At 34.8% G+C, this 17,401-nt stretch overlaps 1 protein-coding gene across 1 annotated transcript in view; it reads left to right on the top strand.

The window, feature by feature from the left end:
* The window catches only part of MGAT4D (MGAT4 family member D), a 56,425-nt gene that overhangs the window by 25,720 nt on the left and 13,304 nt on the right, over positions 1 to 17,401 (top strand). Inside the window, exons 6-10 of the mRNA XM_059924337.1 lie at positions 7,460 to 7,573; positions 9,073 to 9,148; positions 10,458 to 10,572; positions 13,126 to 13,256; positions 16,646 to 16,753. Of these exons, the coding sequence (XP_059780320.1) occupies positions 7,460 to 7,573; positions 9,073 to 9,148; positions 10,458 to 10,572; positions 13,126 to 13,256; positions 16,646 to 16,753 (544 nt within the window). The remainder of the gene's footprint in view (positions 1 to 7,459; positions 7,574 to 9,072; positions 9,149 to 10,457; positions 10,573 to 13,125; positions 13,257 to 16,645; positions 16,754 to 17,401) is intronic.

Raw genomic sequence — 17,401 nt, 5'->3', positions numbered from 1 at the left:
TCGTACCCTGAGGTCTGAGGTTGGGCGCACGGTCTGCTGCACCGTGGTCAGTGCCGGGACAGAAGGTCCTAGCCGGGCAGCCTCCATCAGAGCTGGTGCCCCCATGGACCGTGTCGCTCCTGCAGTGCTGTCACCGTGCTCCGTGCCGCCGTGGGAGACTTCACCAGAAACCGACCTTAGGGAGAACGTCCGCCTTTTCTACTGCTTTCCAGTCTCTTGTTACTTACTGCCAGGAGGGCCTACCTGAAGGAGCTAGCAAGGGGCCTGCAGACCCCTGCCCTGTAATACACGGCACAGCAGAAGTGCAAGACTGTGGGCTGAGAGCAGACGGGTAATTAGCAAAAAGGGATTGAGTTCCCCCACCTGAACCTCTGACGAGTCTCAGTATCACTGCACCGTAGAGAGTCAGGGGGTTTGACTCCTGTTGTGACGCACATGAAATACACCAAGAAGTACCTGTAGGGAGTTATTGCCTACCACCCTCCAAAAATAAAACAAAACGACCTTGAATCTGTCAACGAAAATTCAGTTAACAATCGAGTTAAGAAAAAAAGGAATTTGAGTCAAGCCAAATTGAGGATTATAACCCTGGAGACAGACTCTCAGAAGCTCTGAGGACTGTTCCTCCTGGTAGAAGTCAAAGGCACAGTCAGATACATGCTTGAGACAAAGGATCGTATATCAAAATGATGTACTGATATTCTACATAAAATTCACCAAAGATACCTAGTCCAGGTAAGCACATACAAAGTGAGCAGTAAGTCACTACAGCCCCTTACAGAGTTGAGAAAGAATGCTAATCTTTTAAGAAGTTACATCAGGAGAAAGGGGAAAAAAATTGACCTTTACGGACTAGCTGGCATTCCCATCTTTGAGGAGGTTAATGTGTGATGCAAATGCACGTTGTACACTGCGGGGGAGTGTTGGGACAAAGGCAATTTTATGCTTAAATTTGTCCTTGTCCTGCCTTAAAATATAAATTTTATCTCACCAAATTGAACCAAGCCTTTAAAGCTAAACTGCAGTTTAAAGTACATACAGTGAATAGAGGAAGCAATCTGGAGCGAATCCCCAAGATGTGGGACATTCTTTAGGACAACTGACCCACTTCTTTCAAAAAGACAGTTGCATAGGGAAAAAGAAAGAAAAACTAAAGTGACTGGTCTAGATAATAAGCTTAAAAAAAATATATCAGATGACCTATTACAATGAGAGGATCTTAAGTGGATACTCATTTTGAACATCCTACCCCCGGCCCCCGCCATTAGATCCTGTAGTTAGACTACTAGGGACGTGTGAATATCAACTGAGTATTATGTGATGTTAAGTAATTATTCTTAATTTTGTGAGATGTGATACTGTCAGGTCGTTATGTAAATAAATGTCCTATTTAAATTTTCACACTGAAGAATTTAAGGGTGAAATACAACATCCAGAATTTGTTTTAAAACATTACTTCAGCAAAAAATATGGGCTGCATAGATGAACAAGTAAAAAATTAATGGTTGTTGAAATCAGGCGAGTTGGGACTTGTTGTATTTCTACTTTTGTGTATTTTGGGTAATTTCATAATAAAAATGGAAGGAATTAGACTATTCTCAATGAGCTTAACTGATGGGGAGAAAAGTTAAAACACACTAGCTCGAAGAGAGACATGTTTGGGGATTTTTGAGATGGGAGCATCTTGAGTGTTTTTCTGTGTGTTCAGGTGAAGAGGGAGGAAGCTGATAAAGCCAGGGCTATGGGGGATTGGATGCAAGGTGCACATGGAAGGAGATTCAGGCAGGACTAAGACTGAAGAAAAAAAGGGATGAGAATGGGTGAAAGAGTAGAAAAAAAGTAGTTTGGGGAAGGAAGGTGAGATGAAAGAATTCCCTCCTTAAAGGTCTCTCTTTTCTCTGTGAAGGAGATAAAGATCATTCGTTGAGAATGAGGGATTGATTGGCAGTATATGAACTTGAGAACAGTATTGAAGGCTTGAAATAGCTGATGTGTATAAAGGAGATGGAGTTGAACAAGATTAAGTAAAACACCATGGATGTCTAGTTCTCCCCAAAGAAGATTCCCCAGGAGAAAAGTTGCCTTATGCTTGAATCCTTGAAGTGTTCTCGTATTCCATGCTATCATCTCAGTTGCTTTATTCTGAATAATAACCCACTGTTTGGAGAAGACACATTAGCCTGAAGTGACTTCAATCTATGCTAGTTTGGTATCCTTATAAGGGATTCTTGAATCAGTTAAAAGGAAGGCAGAGGTTTACAAACAATTCCTGTGGATATGACTACATAATTGCAAGCAGTTGTTTCATGAACTTTAAACATTCGTCAAAACATTTACTACTCTCTGTCAACTATAAATGTATAGAAAAATGAAAAATATAGTAAAGCTAATATTCATTTAGTACACTGTAATGTAAAACATGGAGGCACATGAAAAAATGCTAAAAACTTCTAATCATCAGAGATAATGCAAATCAGAACCACAATGCGATATCACCTCACACCTGTCAAAATGGCTATCATCAAAAAGTCTACAAATAATAAATGTTAGTGAGGGTGTGGAGAAAAGGGAACCCTTGTGCACTATTGGTGGGACTGTAAGTTGGTGCAGCCACTATGGAAAACAGTATGGAGGTTCCTCAAAAAACTAAAAATAGAACTACTGTATGATCCAGCAATTCCACTGCTGGGTATATATCTAAAGAAAATGAAAACACTAATTCGAAGAGATACATGCACCCCAGTGTTCATTATTTACAATCGCCAAGATATGGAAGCAACCTAAGTGCCCATTAACAGATGAATGGATGAAGAAGATGTGAGATATATGTACATAATGGAATATTACTCAGCTGTAAAAAAGAATGAAATTCTGCCATTTGCAACAACATGGATGGATTAGAGCAGGGGTTCCCAACCCTGGGGCCGAGGACCGGTGCTGGTCCGCAGCCTGTTAGGAGCCGGGCCGCACAGCAGGATGTGAGTGGTGAGAAAGCGAAGCTTCATCTGCTGCTCCCCATCGCTCCCCATCACTCCCAACACCGCCTGAACCATCACCCCATGTCCATGGAAAAATTGTCTTTCACGAAACCGGTCCGTGGTGCCAAAAAGGTTGGGGACTGCTGGATTAGAGAGTATTACGCTCAGTGAAGTAAGTCAGAGAAAGACAAATGCTCTATGTTATCACTTATATGTGGAATCTAAAAAAACAAACATGCAGATAACAAAACAGAAACAGACTCACAGATACAGTGGGAAGAGGAAGAGGGGGAGGGGCGAGATAGAGACACAGACAACTGTGTATAAAATAAATAAGCAACAAGGATATATTGTACAGCACAGGGAAATATAGCCATTATTTTGTAATAACTTTTTTTTTTTTTAAACATCTTTATTGAAGTATAATTGCCCTACAATGGTGTGTTAGCTTCTGCTTTATAACAAAGTTAATCAGTTATACATATACAATATGTTCCCATATCTCTTCCCTCTTGCATCTCCCTCCCTCCCACCCTCCCCATCCCACCCCTCTAGGTGGTCATAAAGCACCGAGCTGATCTCCCTGTGCTATGCGGCTGCTTCCCACTAGCTATCTATTTTATATTTGGTAGTGTATATATGTCCATGACACTCTCTCACCCTGTCACATCTCACCCCACCCCCTCCCCATATCCTCAAGTCCATTCTCTAGTAGGTCTGTGTCTTTATTCCCGTCTTGCCACTAGGTTCTTCATGGCCTTTTTTTTTTTCCTTAGATTCCGTATATATGTGTTAGCATACTGTATTTGTTTTTCTCTTTCTGACTTACTTCACTCTGTATGACAGACTCTAACTCCATCCACCTCATTACAAATACCTCCATTTCATTTCTTTTTATGGCTGAGTAATATTCCATTGTATATATGTGCCACATCTTCTTTATCCATTCATCTGTCGATGGACATTTAGGTTGCTTCCATGTCCTGGCTATTGTAAATAGAGCTGCAATGAACATTTTGGTACATGACTCTTTTTGAACTATGGTTTTCTCAGGGTATATGCCCAGTAGTGGGATTGCTGGATCGTATGGTAGTTCTATTTTTACTTTTCTGAGGAACCTCCATACTGTTCTCCATAGTGGCTGTATCAATTTACATTCCCACCAACAGTGCAAGAGAGTTCCCTTTCCTCCACACCCTCTCCAGCATTTATTGTTTCTAGATTTTTTGATGATGGCCATTCTGACCGGTGTGAGATGATATCTCATTGTAGTTTTGATTTGCATTTCTCTAATGATTAATGATGTTGAGCATTCTTTCATGTGTCTGTAGGCCATCTGTATATCTTCTTTGGAGAAATGTCTATTTAGGTCTTCTGCCCATTTTTGGATTGGGTTGTTCGTTTTTTTTGTTATTGAGCTGCATGAGCTGCTTGTAAATCTTGGAGATTAATCCTTTGTCAGTTGCTTCATTTGCAAATATTTTCTCCCATTCTGAGGGTTGTCTTTTGGTCTTGTTTATGGTTTCCTTTGCTGTGCAAAAGCTTTTAAGTTTCATTAGGTCCCATTTGTTTATTTGTGTTCTTATTTCCATTTCTCTGGGAGCTGGGTCAAAAAGAATCTTGCTGTGATGTATGTCATAGAGTGTTCTGCCTATGTTTTCCTCTAAGAGTTTGATAGTGTCTGGTCTTACACTTAGGTCTTTAATCCATTTTGAGTTTATTTTTGTGCATGGTGTCAGGGAGTGTTCTAATTTCATACTTTTACATGTATCTGTCCAATTTTCCCAGCACCACTTATTGAAGAGGCTGTCTTTTCTCCACTGTATATGCTTGCCTCCTTTATCAAAGATAAGGTGACCATATGTGCATGGGTTTATCTCTGGGCTTTCTATCCTGTTCCATTGATCTATATTTCTGTTTTTGTGCCAGTACCAAACTGTCTTGATTACTGTAGCTTTGTAATATAGTCTGAAGTCAGGGAGCCTGATTCCCCCAGCTCCATTTTTCGTTCTCAAGATTGCTTTGGCTATTCGGGGTCTTTTGTGTTTCCATACAAATTGTGAAATTTTTTGTTCTAGTTCTGTGAAAAATGCCAGTGGTAGTTTGATAGGGATTGCATTGAATCTGTAGATTGCTTTGGGTAGTAGAGTCATTTTCACAATGTTGATTCTTCCAATCCAGGAACATGGTATATCTTTCCATCTATTTTTATCATCTTTAATTTCTTTCATCAGTGTCTTATAATTTTTCTGCATACAGGTTTTTTGTCTCCTTAGGTAGGTTTATTCCTAGATATTTTATTCTTTTTGTTGCAATGGTAAACGAGAGTGTTTTCTTAATTTCACTTTCAGATTTTTCGTCATTAGTGTATAGAAATGCAAGAGATTTCTGTGCATTAATTTTGTATCCTGCTACTTTACCAAATTCATTGATTAGCTCTAGGAGTTTTCTGGTAGCATCTTTAGGATTCTCTATGTATAGTATCATGTCATGTGCAAACAGTGACAGCTTTACTTCTTCTTTTCCGATTTGGATTCCTTTTATTTCTTTGTCTTCTCTGATTGCTGTGGCTAACACTTCCAAAACTATGTTGAATAATAGTGGTGAGAGTGGGCAACCTTGTCTTGTTCCTGATCTTAGTGGAAATGGTTTCAGTTTTTCACCATTGAGGACAATGTTGGCTGTGGGTTTGTCATATATGGCCTTTATTATGTTGAGGAAAGTTCCCTCTATGCCTACTTTCTGCAGGGCTTTTATCATAAATGGGTGTTGAATTTTGTCGAAAGCTTTCTCTGCCTCTATTGAGATGATCATATGGTTTTTCTCCTTCAATTTGTTAATATGGTGTATCACATTGATTGATTTGCGTATATTGAAGAATCCTTGCATTCCTGGGATAAACCCCACTTGATCATGGTGTATGATCCTTTTAATGTGCTGTTGGATTCTGTTTGCAAGTATTTTAAATGGAGTATAATCTATAAAAATATTGAATCACTACGTTGTATACTTGAAACTAGTATAATATTGTAAACCAACTGCAATTAAAAAAAAAATAAGTAAAACATGGAAATCATTGAGAATAAAGTATTTTATTTCTTTTAGAAAATTTATCAAGAGTAGTTTAAGCAGTATTTGCCTTCTTCTTGTCATATAACTTAAAATTCAGAGGGAACATTTTTTTTATGCTTTGGCAAATTGTCATACTCCTTTCTGAGTTTAGATCAGGCTCCTACATTTTATCATTTGCATTTTCAATGTCATGAAACATCTCTGAGAGTTCCTTTAATGCGAAGTTCTTTGCCAGCATCACATCCTACGGGACATCCTTTTCCTTACAGCCATTTTCCTCATTTATGTCAGGTAAGTTCACCCTCACTAAGCGCCTGTGGCCGCACGTCAAGAGTCTCTGGAGAGGGAGGTGGCAACGTTCCCAGGGTCAGCGGTCTTTGAGTCACATCCAGAGTCAGTTCCAGCATTATCACCTACTGCACTTTCATCCATTGGCTAATTCCCTCTTTTGATTATTTTTGTTCAGTGTCACGTGGGACTGTTTATCACTGGCAGACAAGGAGGCAACACAATTGCATGTTTTGCTGCCTGTCAGTGAACTGAATAATAGATGCACATAATTGAAATCATGCATATAAATTCTGTCTTGTTTCCATATAAATAAATAATATAAAGCCTAAATTTAAATCTCGTTTAAAGTCATTTATCTCTAAAGGAAAACCATTTAAAATGCTGTACCTGGTCTCTCATTCTTTACCTTGATGGTACGAGATTTATATTACAGCTTTTGTGAGCAATACTTTATGCATTTAAATGATGTCCTTGTTGGTCTATAAATATTAACTTTTAAAACTTTTAAAATATTAACTCTTTAAAATAAAGAGTCTAAAAAATATACATACTCCTTGGGAATAGTGGTTGGGACTCCGTACTTTCACTGCAGAGGGTCCGGGTTCGGTCCCTGGTTGGGGAACTAGGATCCCACAAGCTTTGAGGTGTGGCCAAAAAAAATTTATATATATATATATATATATATATATTTTGTGTGTGTGTATACACACACACACACACACACACACACACACACCTCCAAAGAGTTATGGACAAGAGTCACACTTAAATATTCTAATGTTCTTGCTCTTTTACAGTTACTGTATTATGCTAACTAGTCCATTAACTTCAATCTGTCAGAGTGCATATCTGATTGAAAACTTGAAAAAGTCAAAGTACCTATAATTTTTATGAGGAAATTAATTTTATATTGTACATTTTTATTTTTTATAAGGGTCACTAACTTATGAAAGAAATATTTTGTCTAAAAAGTATTAGCTTTATGATGTTGATATCAGGTATATCATGAAGTCATTCAAATCAAAATATGTGGACATACATAAGGAAATTCTTTTTAAGTATTTATGTTATTTTGGTAAGTCAAATATTCAATTATAAGCTTCCACTTCTATTTATAGATTCAAAAGGCAACTGATGTCTGGGTCCTTAGAAGTCATTTCAATACCTGCTTATTTTTATCCAAACATATCACATGCCAAGCAATCAACTGACGACTCAGAAAAATTAGAGAGGTATGATATATTAGAAAATAGTATCCTTAAATAACTAACTTCATCTGATGAAATGTTGGAATCAGCATCTAGTAGTTAGTATTTCAAGCACAATGGTGTCCTGGAGCCAGTTCCTGTTGGCTGGCACCTAGATTCTACTCCCAGCTTTTCTGTTTGCTGATCACCCTAGGCAGGTAATTTAGCCTTTTTTTTTTTTTTTTTTTTTTAGCTTCCTCAACTTTGTAGTGTGTATAATAAAATCCACATTACATATATGAAGTCATTGTGAAAATAAAATATGGTAGTATTTATGAAAGAATTCTGAAAAATTCAAAGCTCTATACATATATAAAGGATGGCTATTGTTCAGTTATAAATGTGGTATGTATTACAAGAAGTATAATAATTTGGTTCCTCAAAACTCAGTAGGGCAAAAGATGTCAAGTTTCAGAAAAAGGTCTTATCCCAATAAGTTTATTGGCACTGGCTTTTTAAAAAAAAATAATAAATGGTACGTCAGAATCTAGAAATCTTTGAAGATTTTGTTTTGCTTTTAATTAATGACCTACATTTTACCCAATTTTTAGAGTCATAAAGCTGGGAGACATTCTAGATCCTCATTTTTCCTTCTGCCCTTTATGTCTCCGTCATCATTTCATTTTTAGAATCTCTCTCTACATCATCCCTCTCACCCCCAGTCCTCTGCCTTGGACTTAGTTCAGACCATTAGAGGTCTATTGGTTTTCCTTAATCCTAACCTAGCCTCTCCTCCAGTTCATTCTCCATACTGTAGCCAGAAGAATCCTTTTTCATACGAGATCAAGTCCACAGTTTCCTGCAAGTCATCAAAGGCCCTTCATGACCTGGTTTCTGCCAACCTTACCGTCCTCAGCTTCCTTTCCATCAGCTCTCGGTGCGCTAACTCTGAGGTGACGCGCTCCTTCCCACGTTTGTGCCTTTGCAATACTGCTCTTCTACACTGAATGCCCTACTTCCTTCTGCTCTGCCCTCCCCATCTTATTATAAGTCATCATTGTCCATATCTTTATATAGCACTTGTCTAATTGCTCTAATTTTATGGTTTTTCTATCTTTCATGCTAGATTATGAGACCCAGAAGGACACGAACTGCACTGTGTGTTGCTCTCTGAATCTTCAGGACCTGGCCTAGCATCTAGCTTAGTATTAAATTAGAATGACAGTTCTTTATACTTTTATTTGAACAAGACCTAAGATCAGGAAGAATATTAACTTTATTATATAGATGATAATTTGACTAACCAAAACATAAAATAAATAGGCTATGCTTATCCTAGTTTAGCAATGGCAGACACTGTCCACTGAATACAATTGGGAAACCTTTTAGTATAACTTATAAGGTATTCAGTTTCGCTTAATGTAGATAGTACTTTCTGTGAGTAAAGTGTAAAAAAAAGTTTGTTTTTAATTACTAAAATGTGCTTATAAATAAAAACTAAACAATATTGAAAAATATTAACAGATTTTATTACTTATCTCTAGTTGGCGAATCAAACAAGTATTAGATTTTTGTTTTTTGATGCTGTATGCCCAACCCAAAGCTATGTATTACTTACAGGTAAGTCCTTGTTATAAATATATAATTTAAAGTGGAAGTATTATATTCTTCTTCTTTCCTTCGATTCCTTCCTTCCTCACTGTATCCCTCCACTTTACTCTGTACTTAGAAAGTAGAAAATATCCATTATATTAAAATGCCAAAAGGAAGCTTAAAATTGGTTCTATATTAGTCTTCTTGCTGGGTCACTATTAACAGAGGAAATTATAGTTACCTGAAGCAAACTGAAAAGAAATTCTCAAATTAGAAAAAAACAGAAATTGTACTGCTTACATGTTTCTGCCCACAGGTACATTAGATTAAACAAACATATTTTGAGCACTTATGTTAGACAGTGTATATGCTCAGCATTGCTACCCTACATTGCCACATTTTATGAGTAACACAGTTCTACAGTGCCTTACTGTGTTTGTGAAATAAATCAATTATATATAATTTATACCTCCTAAGTTCCCACATATCGTTAAATAATAATACCACATTTCCCAACAGTTAGTATATACCTCACTATATGAGACAGTGTTCAGTTGTGAGAGGAGTTTACAGAATGTCATTGGAGAATAGAGAGAGGGAATTAGAAAAAGGCCTGAAGCCAGTTCTTCTCTTTTACTGGAAAAACCAAAATCCCTTTCGATCCCTAGTCAGTGGTAATATAATAGAAATATGAGATCCAGCCAATGTACTCGTCCCATTTTGGAACAACACGATTCTGTTTTGTGCCCTGGTATTGTGCCTGAGGACTTGCACATCTTCTGAACCATTTAGGAGGTTCTCTTCATCTATAGATTCCACATAATATGTATTAAACTTAAAAAGAAAATTCTAGTTTCCTTTCGACCCCTTCCCCCCTCTTATGGAGAACTATTTCTAGGCTTACTGGCACCATCCTTCTAACCAGCTAGTTGGGGATGGGAGGGCCAGCTCCCTTTTGTTATCTCTTTGCCAAACACAATTATCTGGCGCTAGAACATGAGACCTATCACCTAAACAAAAAGCCAGTTAGTCTTAACCTAGAAACTGAAGTAGTTGTCAGAGTGAAAATGGATTCAGATAAGTAGATGCTTCCAAAGAGGATTTAGATTGAATGTTCCTTTTAGTATTTAGGAAAGAAACTGATAATATCTGGTCTCAGAATCAGAAAATGAAAATTGACTAACAGGAAATACCCTCAATGAATTGAACTAAAAATCAATCTACTACCTCATAAAAACATTTTTTCAGTGTATTATAAGTATTTTCAGTTTTCAAGCTAATATAATTTGTTCCATGGAAGCATCAAAGGTACTAATGCCTTTTTTTTTTTTTTTAGCTAGAAGATGATATCTTAGCTAACAAGATGTACCTTACAAAAATCACAGATTTTATACATAACATCACTTCAAATAATTGGTTTTATATTGAGTTTTCCGTACTTGGATTTATAGGTAAGCAATGGATCTATTTTGTGGGATCAAGATTTTTAGTACACAATAATCTGAAAAGTTTTTAAGAACTTATCAAAGAGTCTGTTACTAAATGGAAAGGAATGGTATGATTTCTATAAAGATACTATGAGTTTAATAGTAAAATCAGATTCAAGGATCTGAATTTCAGAAAATGTATTTTTAAACCAAATTTTTTTGTAGATGACAGTATAAAGAAACAGATTTACGTATTCACATTTTATAAAAACATAAGGCAGCTACCACTTAATTAATGCTAGCTACTGTGAGTCTGGCACACTTGTTAGCACAGTAACTAAGATGTACTTCTCTCTATTTTACGTAGAAAAATACTGAACTTCAAAGAATTAAAGTTGTAGAGGAAGAAATTTTAACAGAACTATTGTACTCTGAAGTCCTTTCAATTTCCAGTATGCCGAAGCTGACATGCTTAAAAAATATAAAAACATACGAATTATACCCACCACAGAAAAGTTCCTAAAATTGTGCCCATGATGTGATTGTTTTTACAGTTCTTCTGTAGACTTCCCTTTTGCTTCCTTCCCTTCGTTCCTCTTTTTCTTCTAGCCCTTTTTCTTTGATTTGACCCTCATGGCAGCAAGCCAAGTTACCTAATTCATTTCATATCACATGTCGTCGTTGTTTCAAGCAGGATCCCTGTCTTATTTTATTCTTTTGTTTAATGCCCGACCCCTACCTCCACTTCTTCCCACGCCCATGATAGGTTTTGCACTCGGTATATTTCATTCAGAATATATATATATCACATACCATGTAAAATATTTGGTGTTTATCATGTTTGTATCTGTTTAAAAGTTACATAAATGGTGATGTGATAAGCCTATTCCTGTACCTTACATTTTTGTCCTCAAAACTAGATTTTATAACTGTCAATATATTGCTTTTATGTTCAGTTCATTTTTCTTACTGCTGCCTAAGTGCTACATAATAATCCGTTTGACTTACCCATTCCCAGATTAGTGGACCTTGGCTGCTTCCAACTGTCTGCTACCACAGAGAAATGGAGTGACATATATGTCCCCTGGGATGGGATCACTGAGGGCAAACATAGCTGGGTCTCTTAAGTACTGCCAGATTGCTTTGCAGGTTGGCTGTACAGTTTATACTCCCATAAGCAGTGCATCTGAGTTCCTGCTTCCCAGTATGCTTGATAACATTTGATTTTATCCATTAAAATTTTTATTTGCCAACGGGAGGAGTATAAAGCATTTCTCTGATTGCTAGTAAAATCCATCTGTTCTTCATACACTTACTTGACCACTTTTTTCCCAAACTTTCCGTAAAGTGGTGTGGAATCCAATTTTAAGGCCCTGAAGGTTTTTTTCTCAGCTTTGGTTACAATAAGAAGAAAAACTGTAGGTAACAGTAATACCTGCTGAAAAGCTTGGAGAGGTAATAATTTTGTTGGTTTATTACTTTGAGAATTTTAAATTCTTTTTTGTCTTTCTCAGTAAAGTCAGGTACCAGAAGGATAGAGAATATTCACATTCTGATCATCACAAGAGCACACTGAACAAGGAACACTGTATATGTGATACTGAATTCTTATTTAAGCTTAAATCTACAAAGGCTTTATTTTTTTGTTACCATAATAACAGTTCCATTATTAGTAGTTTCCAAAAACATGAGCTTGCTAAATAGAATTTTCAGAATGCTGACAGCAGATAAGGAAAACATAAATATTAAATCAACCGTTTCTATCATTAAATCACTTGTTTTGGCTACTGTATAAATAGGTGCCAAAAAATTCAGATACAACCATATACTTAATCAGGTGACCCATATAGACGCAAGTCTTAGTGAAAAACTGAAACATTCCTACATCCTACTATCATGTTTATTAAATGGCTAAATGTGTCTTACACTGTTTAAAGTGAACATTTACCTGACTCTTATACCTTCAACTTTATTTTAAAATTAAAGATGCAGTGTATTAGAAATAATTGGATGTAATGAAATCATACTTTAAAATATAGTAAATCTTTGAGTCATAAATACAAAAGAAAAATAACATTCTTATAAAATAATGCTCAAATATTGAAATAATACTGTATTTTAATCAAAATTAAGTATTAAAAGTAAAAACTGTGGTAGATTGATAAAGTTCTACATAAGTCAGTTTACAAATCACAGTTTCTGAAAAATTAAGTGAAATTAAGAGTACAAGTCCTATACTTTCCATTTAATTTATATATCTTACACGTGATTTAGACAGTTGATCCTCATGAGTTATCAATTTCCTAAGAGTATTCACTATTCTAAGCTTGTTTCATACTTTTCCCCCCAGAAGTGGTAGTTCTTAACACTGAAGCAGATATATTATTTTACTTCATTATCCTCCAACTTCATTAATGCTTTATACTTTATTTGTAAGGAATAGGATATATTTAATTTTTACTAATTTGTGCTCTTTTCCCATGTTAATGGAATGAACAACTCTATATAAGGGTTATGTTATGATACATAGTATAAACACTCAAGGGTTATTGGGATTTGTTTACTTTTCCTCCATAGGGAAGCTATTTAAATCTGAGGACTTAATTGACTTCGTACATTTCTTTTTAATGTTCTACAAAGATAAACCCATAGACTTGCTCTTGGGGGACATTTTTCAGGTAAAGATGTGTAACCCAGGAGAAACTCTTGTGAGTATTTCTTTACTTTGTATTTTTAGGAAAATACTATCTGTCTAATGTAGTTACATAAATTTTGTTTACAAATTTAGTGCATCAATTTTTTAACTTCCCGTATCCTAAATTTTTACGGACACACCTACTAAATGAAGTAATGAGAGGTCAAAAATGCAGTGAAAAGTGGAAACAAAGGGACAAATAGTGAACAAATAGAAAAAATGATAGCCATAAATCCAAACAAGTCAATATTTACATCAAATATAAATGGCCAAAATACACCAATTAAGAGACAGTTCATCAGAATGGATTGAATAACACTGTGCAATTAATTGCTGTCTATACTCAGTTCAAATATAATACTATAGATAGGTTAAAAGTAAAATATCGAAAAAAATATACCATGCAGACACTAATCAAAGGTAGCTTGATTATTATATTGCTTGTGGTAGCTACATTAATATCATAGTAGACTTCAGAGGAAAAAAAATTGACAAGGGATCAAGAAAGATACTATATACTGATAAGAGAGTCAAATCACCAAGAAACATATAACAGTCCTGAAAGTACATGCATGTAGCAACAGAGCCTCACAATACATGAAACAAAATATGACAGAACTGAAAGGAGAAATAGATGAGTCTACAATGATAGTTGGAGACTTCAGCACTCCTCTCTCAGTAAGCCACAGAACTAGTAGGCAGAAAACAACAAGGTGATAAAAGAACTGAACAACACCATCTACCATCTGGATTTAACTGATATTTGAAAAAACACTACAGTACATCCAACAACAGTAGAAAAGACATTCTTTTAAAATACACTTAGAAGAGTCACCAAAATAGACATGTATCATAAAACAAAGCTTAACAAATTTAAATTGAAATTGTGAAAATTATATTCTCTGACAACAGTGGAATCAAGGTAGAAATTAATATCAGAAAGATAACTGAAACATCTACAAATACTTGGAAATTAAACAACACGTTTTTTTTAAACAACACATTTTTAAATAAACCATGGTGAAAGAGGGAGTCTCAAGGGAAATTAGAAAATACTTTGAACTGAATGAAAATGAAAATACAAGGTATCAAAATTTGTGGGATGCAGCTAAAGCACCGCTTAAAGAGAAATTTGTAACATGGAATCTTTATCTTAGAAGAGAAGAAAGATCTCACGTTAATAATCTCAGCTTCCACCTTAAGAAACTAGAAAAAGAAGAGCAGAATAAACCCAAATCAAACAGAGAGAGAAAATAATAACTATAAGAGCAGAAAGCAACAAATCGAAAATGTGAAAGTGGTAGAGAAAAATCAATGAAACCAAACGCTGGTTCTTTCAAAAGAGCGATAAAACTGACAAATCTCTAACAAGACAACAAGGAAAACCCAAAGACATAAATTACCAATATTAAAATGAAAGAATATCATGATATACAATGTATTGATAAATTAGACTTCATCAAAATTAAAACCTTTCATGCTGCAAAATTTACTGTTAAAAGCATGAGATGCCACAAACTAGGAAAAAATATTTCTAAATTCCATATATATGTTTGTATGTACATAATTCTAATAAAATATGTACTTTATATGTTAAAAACTTCAAAATGCTGATGAAAGAAATAGACATATCGTGATCATGGATTGGGAGACCCAACATAGTAAATATGCGAATGCCTCCCCAGTTGATCGATGGATTTAACATAATTCCAATCAAAATCCCAGCAGGATTTTCTTTGATGGATACAGACAAGCTGATTTTAACATTTAACCTTTTTAAGAAAAAGCAAAGGCAAAGATTAGCTAAAATGATTTTGAGAAAGAAGAATGAAATTGGAGGCATCATCACACTACTTGATTTTAAGTCTTACTATAAAGCTACAGTAATCATGATGAGTCTTCAGAGGCAAAGGGATAAACATATAGACCCATGGAACAGAATAGTCCAGAAATAGGTCCACAAAAATATGGCCAACTGATATTTGACAAAGGAGCATACCCAATTCAATGGAGAAAGACTTTTCAACAAATGTGTATTGGATCTGTTAGATATCTGTCTATCTATCAATCTATTTAAAAAAAGAATCTCAACCTAAACATCACACCTGATACAAACATTATTTCAAAATAGATCATCTATCTAAATATAAAACATAAAACTATAAAACATTTAGAAGAAAATATAGGAAAAATATCTTCAGGACCCAGGACTAGGTGAAGAACTGTTAGACACTAAACACTTGATCCATTTTTTAAAAGTTGGTAAGTTGGACTTCATCAAAATTAAAACCTTTTGTGTTGCAAAAGTTACTGTTAAGAAGACGCCACAGACTAAGAAAAGATATTTGTAAATCCCATATACGACAAGGATTTGTGTCCAGAATATATAGAAAATTTTCAAAACTCAACAGCAGGGTAACAACCCAATTGAAAAATAGGCACGAGACTTGAACAGACTCTATCAAGGTGGTTTCTCCTTCTCCCTTATTACCATAAGCAATGAACTCAGCTTTGCCTTGTCAACAGGTTATTTGGTGGGTATTTTGGGGGAGCCAGCATTTGATAATACCCTCCCACTGGAACTTCTATTAAAAGATCTGAAAATATTACCATATTTGCTAAATTTTAACTCCTCAACTAATTTTATCTGACCTTAATTTAGTTTCACATTAACTCTAGATTCTTTAATTACTTTACAGTTATAAACACAATTCTTTAATATTTCCTACATTAATATTGAGTAGAAATGAATTTAAATAAACTTGCTATTTAAAAATTATTGTGTACATAAATTTGAGATGTATTTTTATGAATTTTCTATGTATACATTACCTAAAATAATTCTCAGATAGCAATCATAATCATTTCAAATGTTTGTTTTTAACAGGAGTGATTTCACAGGTCACTTTCTTATTTTTATTTTTAAGGAGATTATCCAAGCCTTTTCCATGCAGTATAATATTGGCTCTTTGTTTTAATCATACGCTTTTTAAGAAGAAATTGAGGAGGGTTAGGAATTAATCAATGATTAGGGAGAGAATAATGTAGTCTGAGAGAAATGGATAGACAGGAAAATACCAAAAACTTTATGTTATTGGAATAAAGAGAAAGGAGAGGAAAATTATAGTTGGTACAACAGTAGCCTGATTTCCTAATGAACTAACAGAGTTCATGAAAATACATGTATTTATATCTTAACTTTTTTGTTCCATAATTCTTATGAAGAAAAAGCTTAGAATTAAATGTTTTGTTTAAATTTTAAAATAGCAATATAGAACTACTTAGGCCAAAAAAAACTAGGCAAAAACTAATATAATAAAAAGTTCTGCCATCAGTAAATTCAATAAAAAGGAGTATTTGGGTTTTTACATAAGATGGTTGTTTCTCTTACTTTTCCTCCAGGAGAAATGTACAGAACGAAATAAGCATATTCGCATTCGATATAAACCTTCTCTTTTCCAGCATGTGGGTATACAGTCATCATTCCCTGGAAGAGAACAATATTTCAAAGTAAGTAATTTGAAATGTAGTTGAGTAATGTACAATGTTTCATGAACTTATAAAATATTTAGAAAAGGAGTGATGAGAATATGAGAGAAAATTGTTTGAACACAATTCATCTCATGCAGAAGTATTTGTTATGAAGAGCAATCATCTTTACAAGACCCAAGTTACCTGACATGGTTAGAAAAATCCAGCCTATGTAAACTTCTATGCCTTATTGTTCCCAGCTGTACAATTCAAATAATGAGACTAAAAAAAGAGTTTTGAAAATTATAATAAAATTCACTATTTTAGTCTAATATTCAAAATTATAAAAGAATATTTCAAAAATAAAATGCCTCTATTATTGAATTTAAATGTATCAACATTCTTATTTCAGACCGCTGTTTACCAAATGAACAAAAATTCAGCATTATTTGGTTTTTAATCTTTTCTAAGTTTTTCATCATTTTTGAAAACAATGTTATTTATAATTGATCTAGCATCTTGGTGGGGTAGAAAAAGCAAGGACTTCAGAGTCAAAACACCTAGTTTTTAGTTGTGGTGACCTATGTACATGATACTGGGCAAGCCCTACCACACTCTTCAGAGCTTTCTTCATCTATAAAATGAGGAGTTTAAGTTAAATGAGCCTTAAGATATTGACCTCTCTAT

The sequence above is a fragment of the Balaenoptera ricei genome, chromosome 5, assembly GCF_028023285.1.
Source record: "Balaenoptera ricei isolate mBalRic1 chromosome 5, mBalRic1.hap2, whole genome shotgun sequence".
In the NCBI taxonomy this organism is placed as follows: domain Eukaryota; kingdom Metazoa; phylum Chordata; class Mammalia; order Artiodactyla; family Balaenopteridae; genus Balaenoptera; species Balaenoptera ricei.
This window is presented reverse-complemented; position numbering and strand designations above follow the sequence as displayed.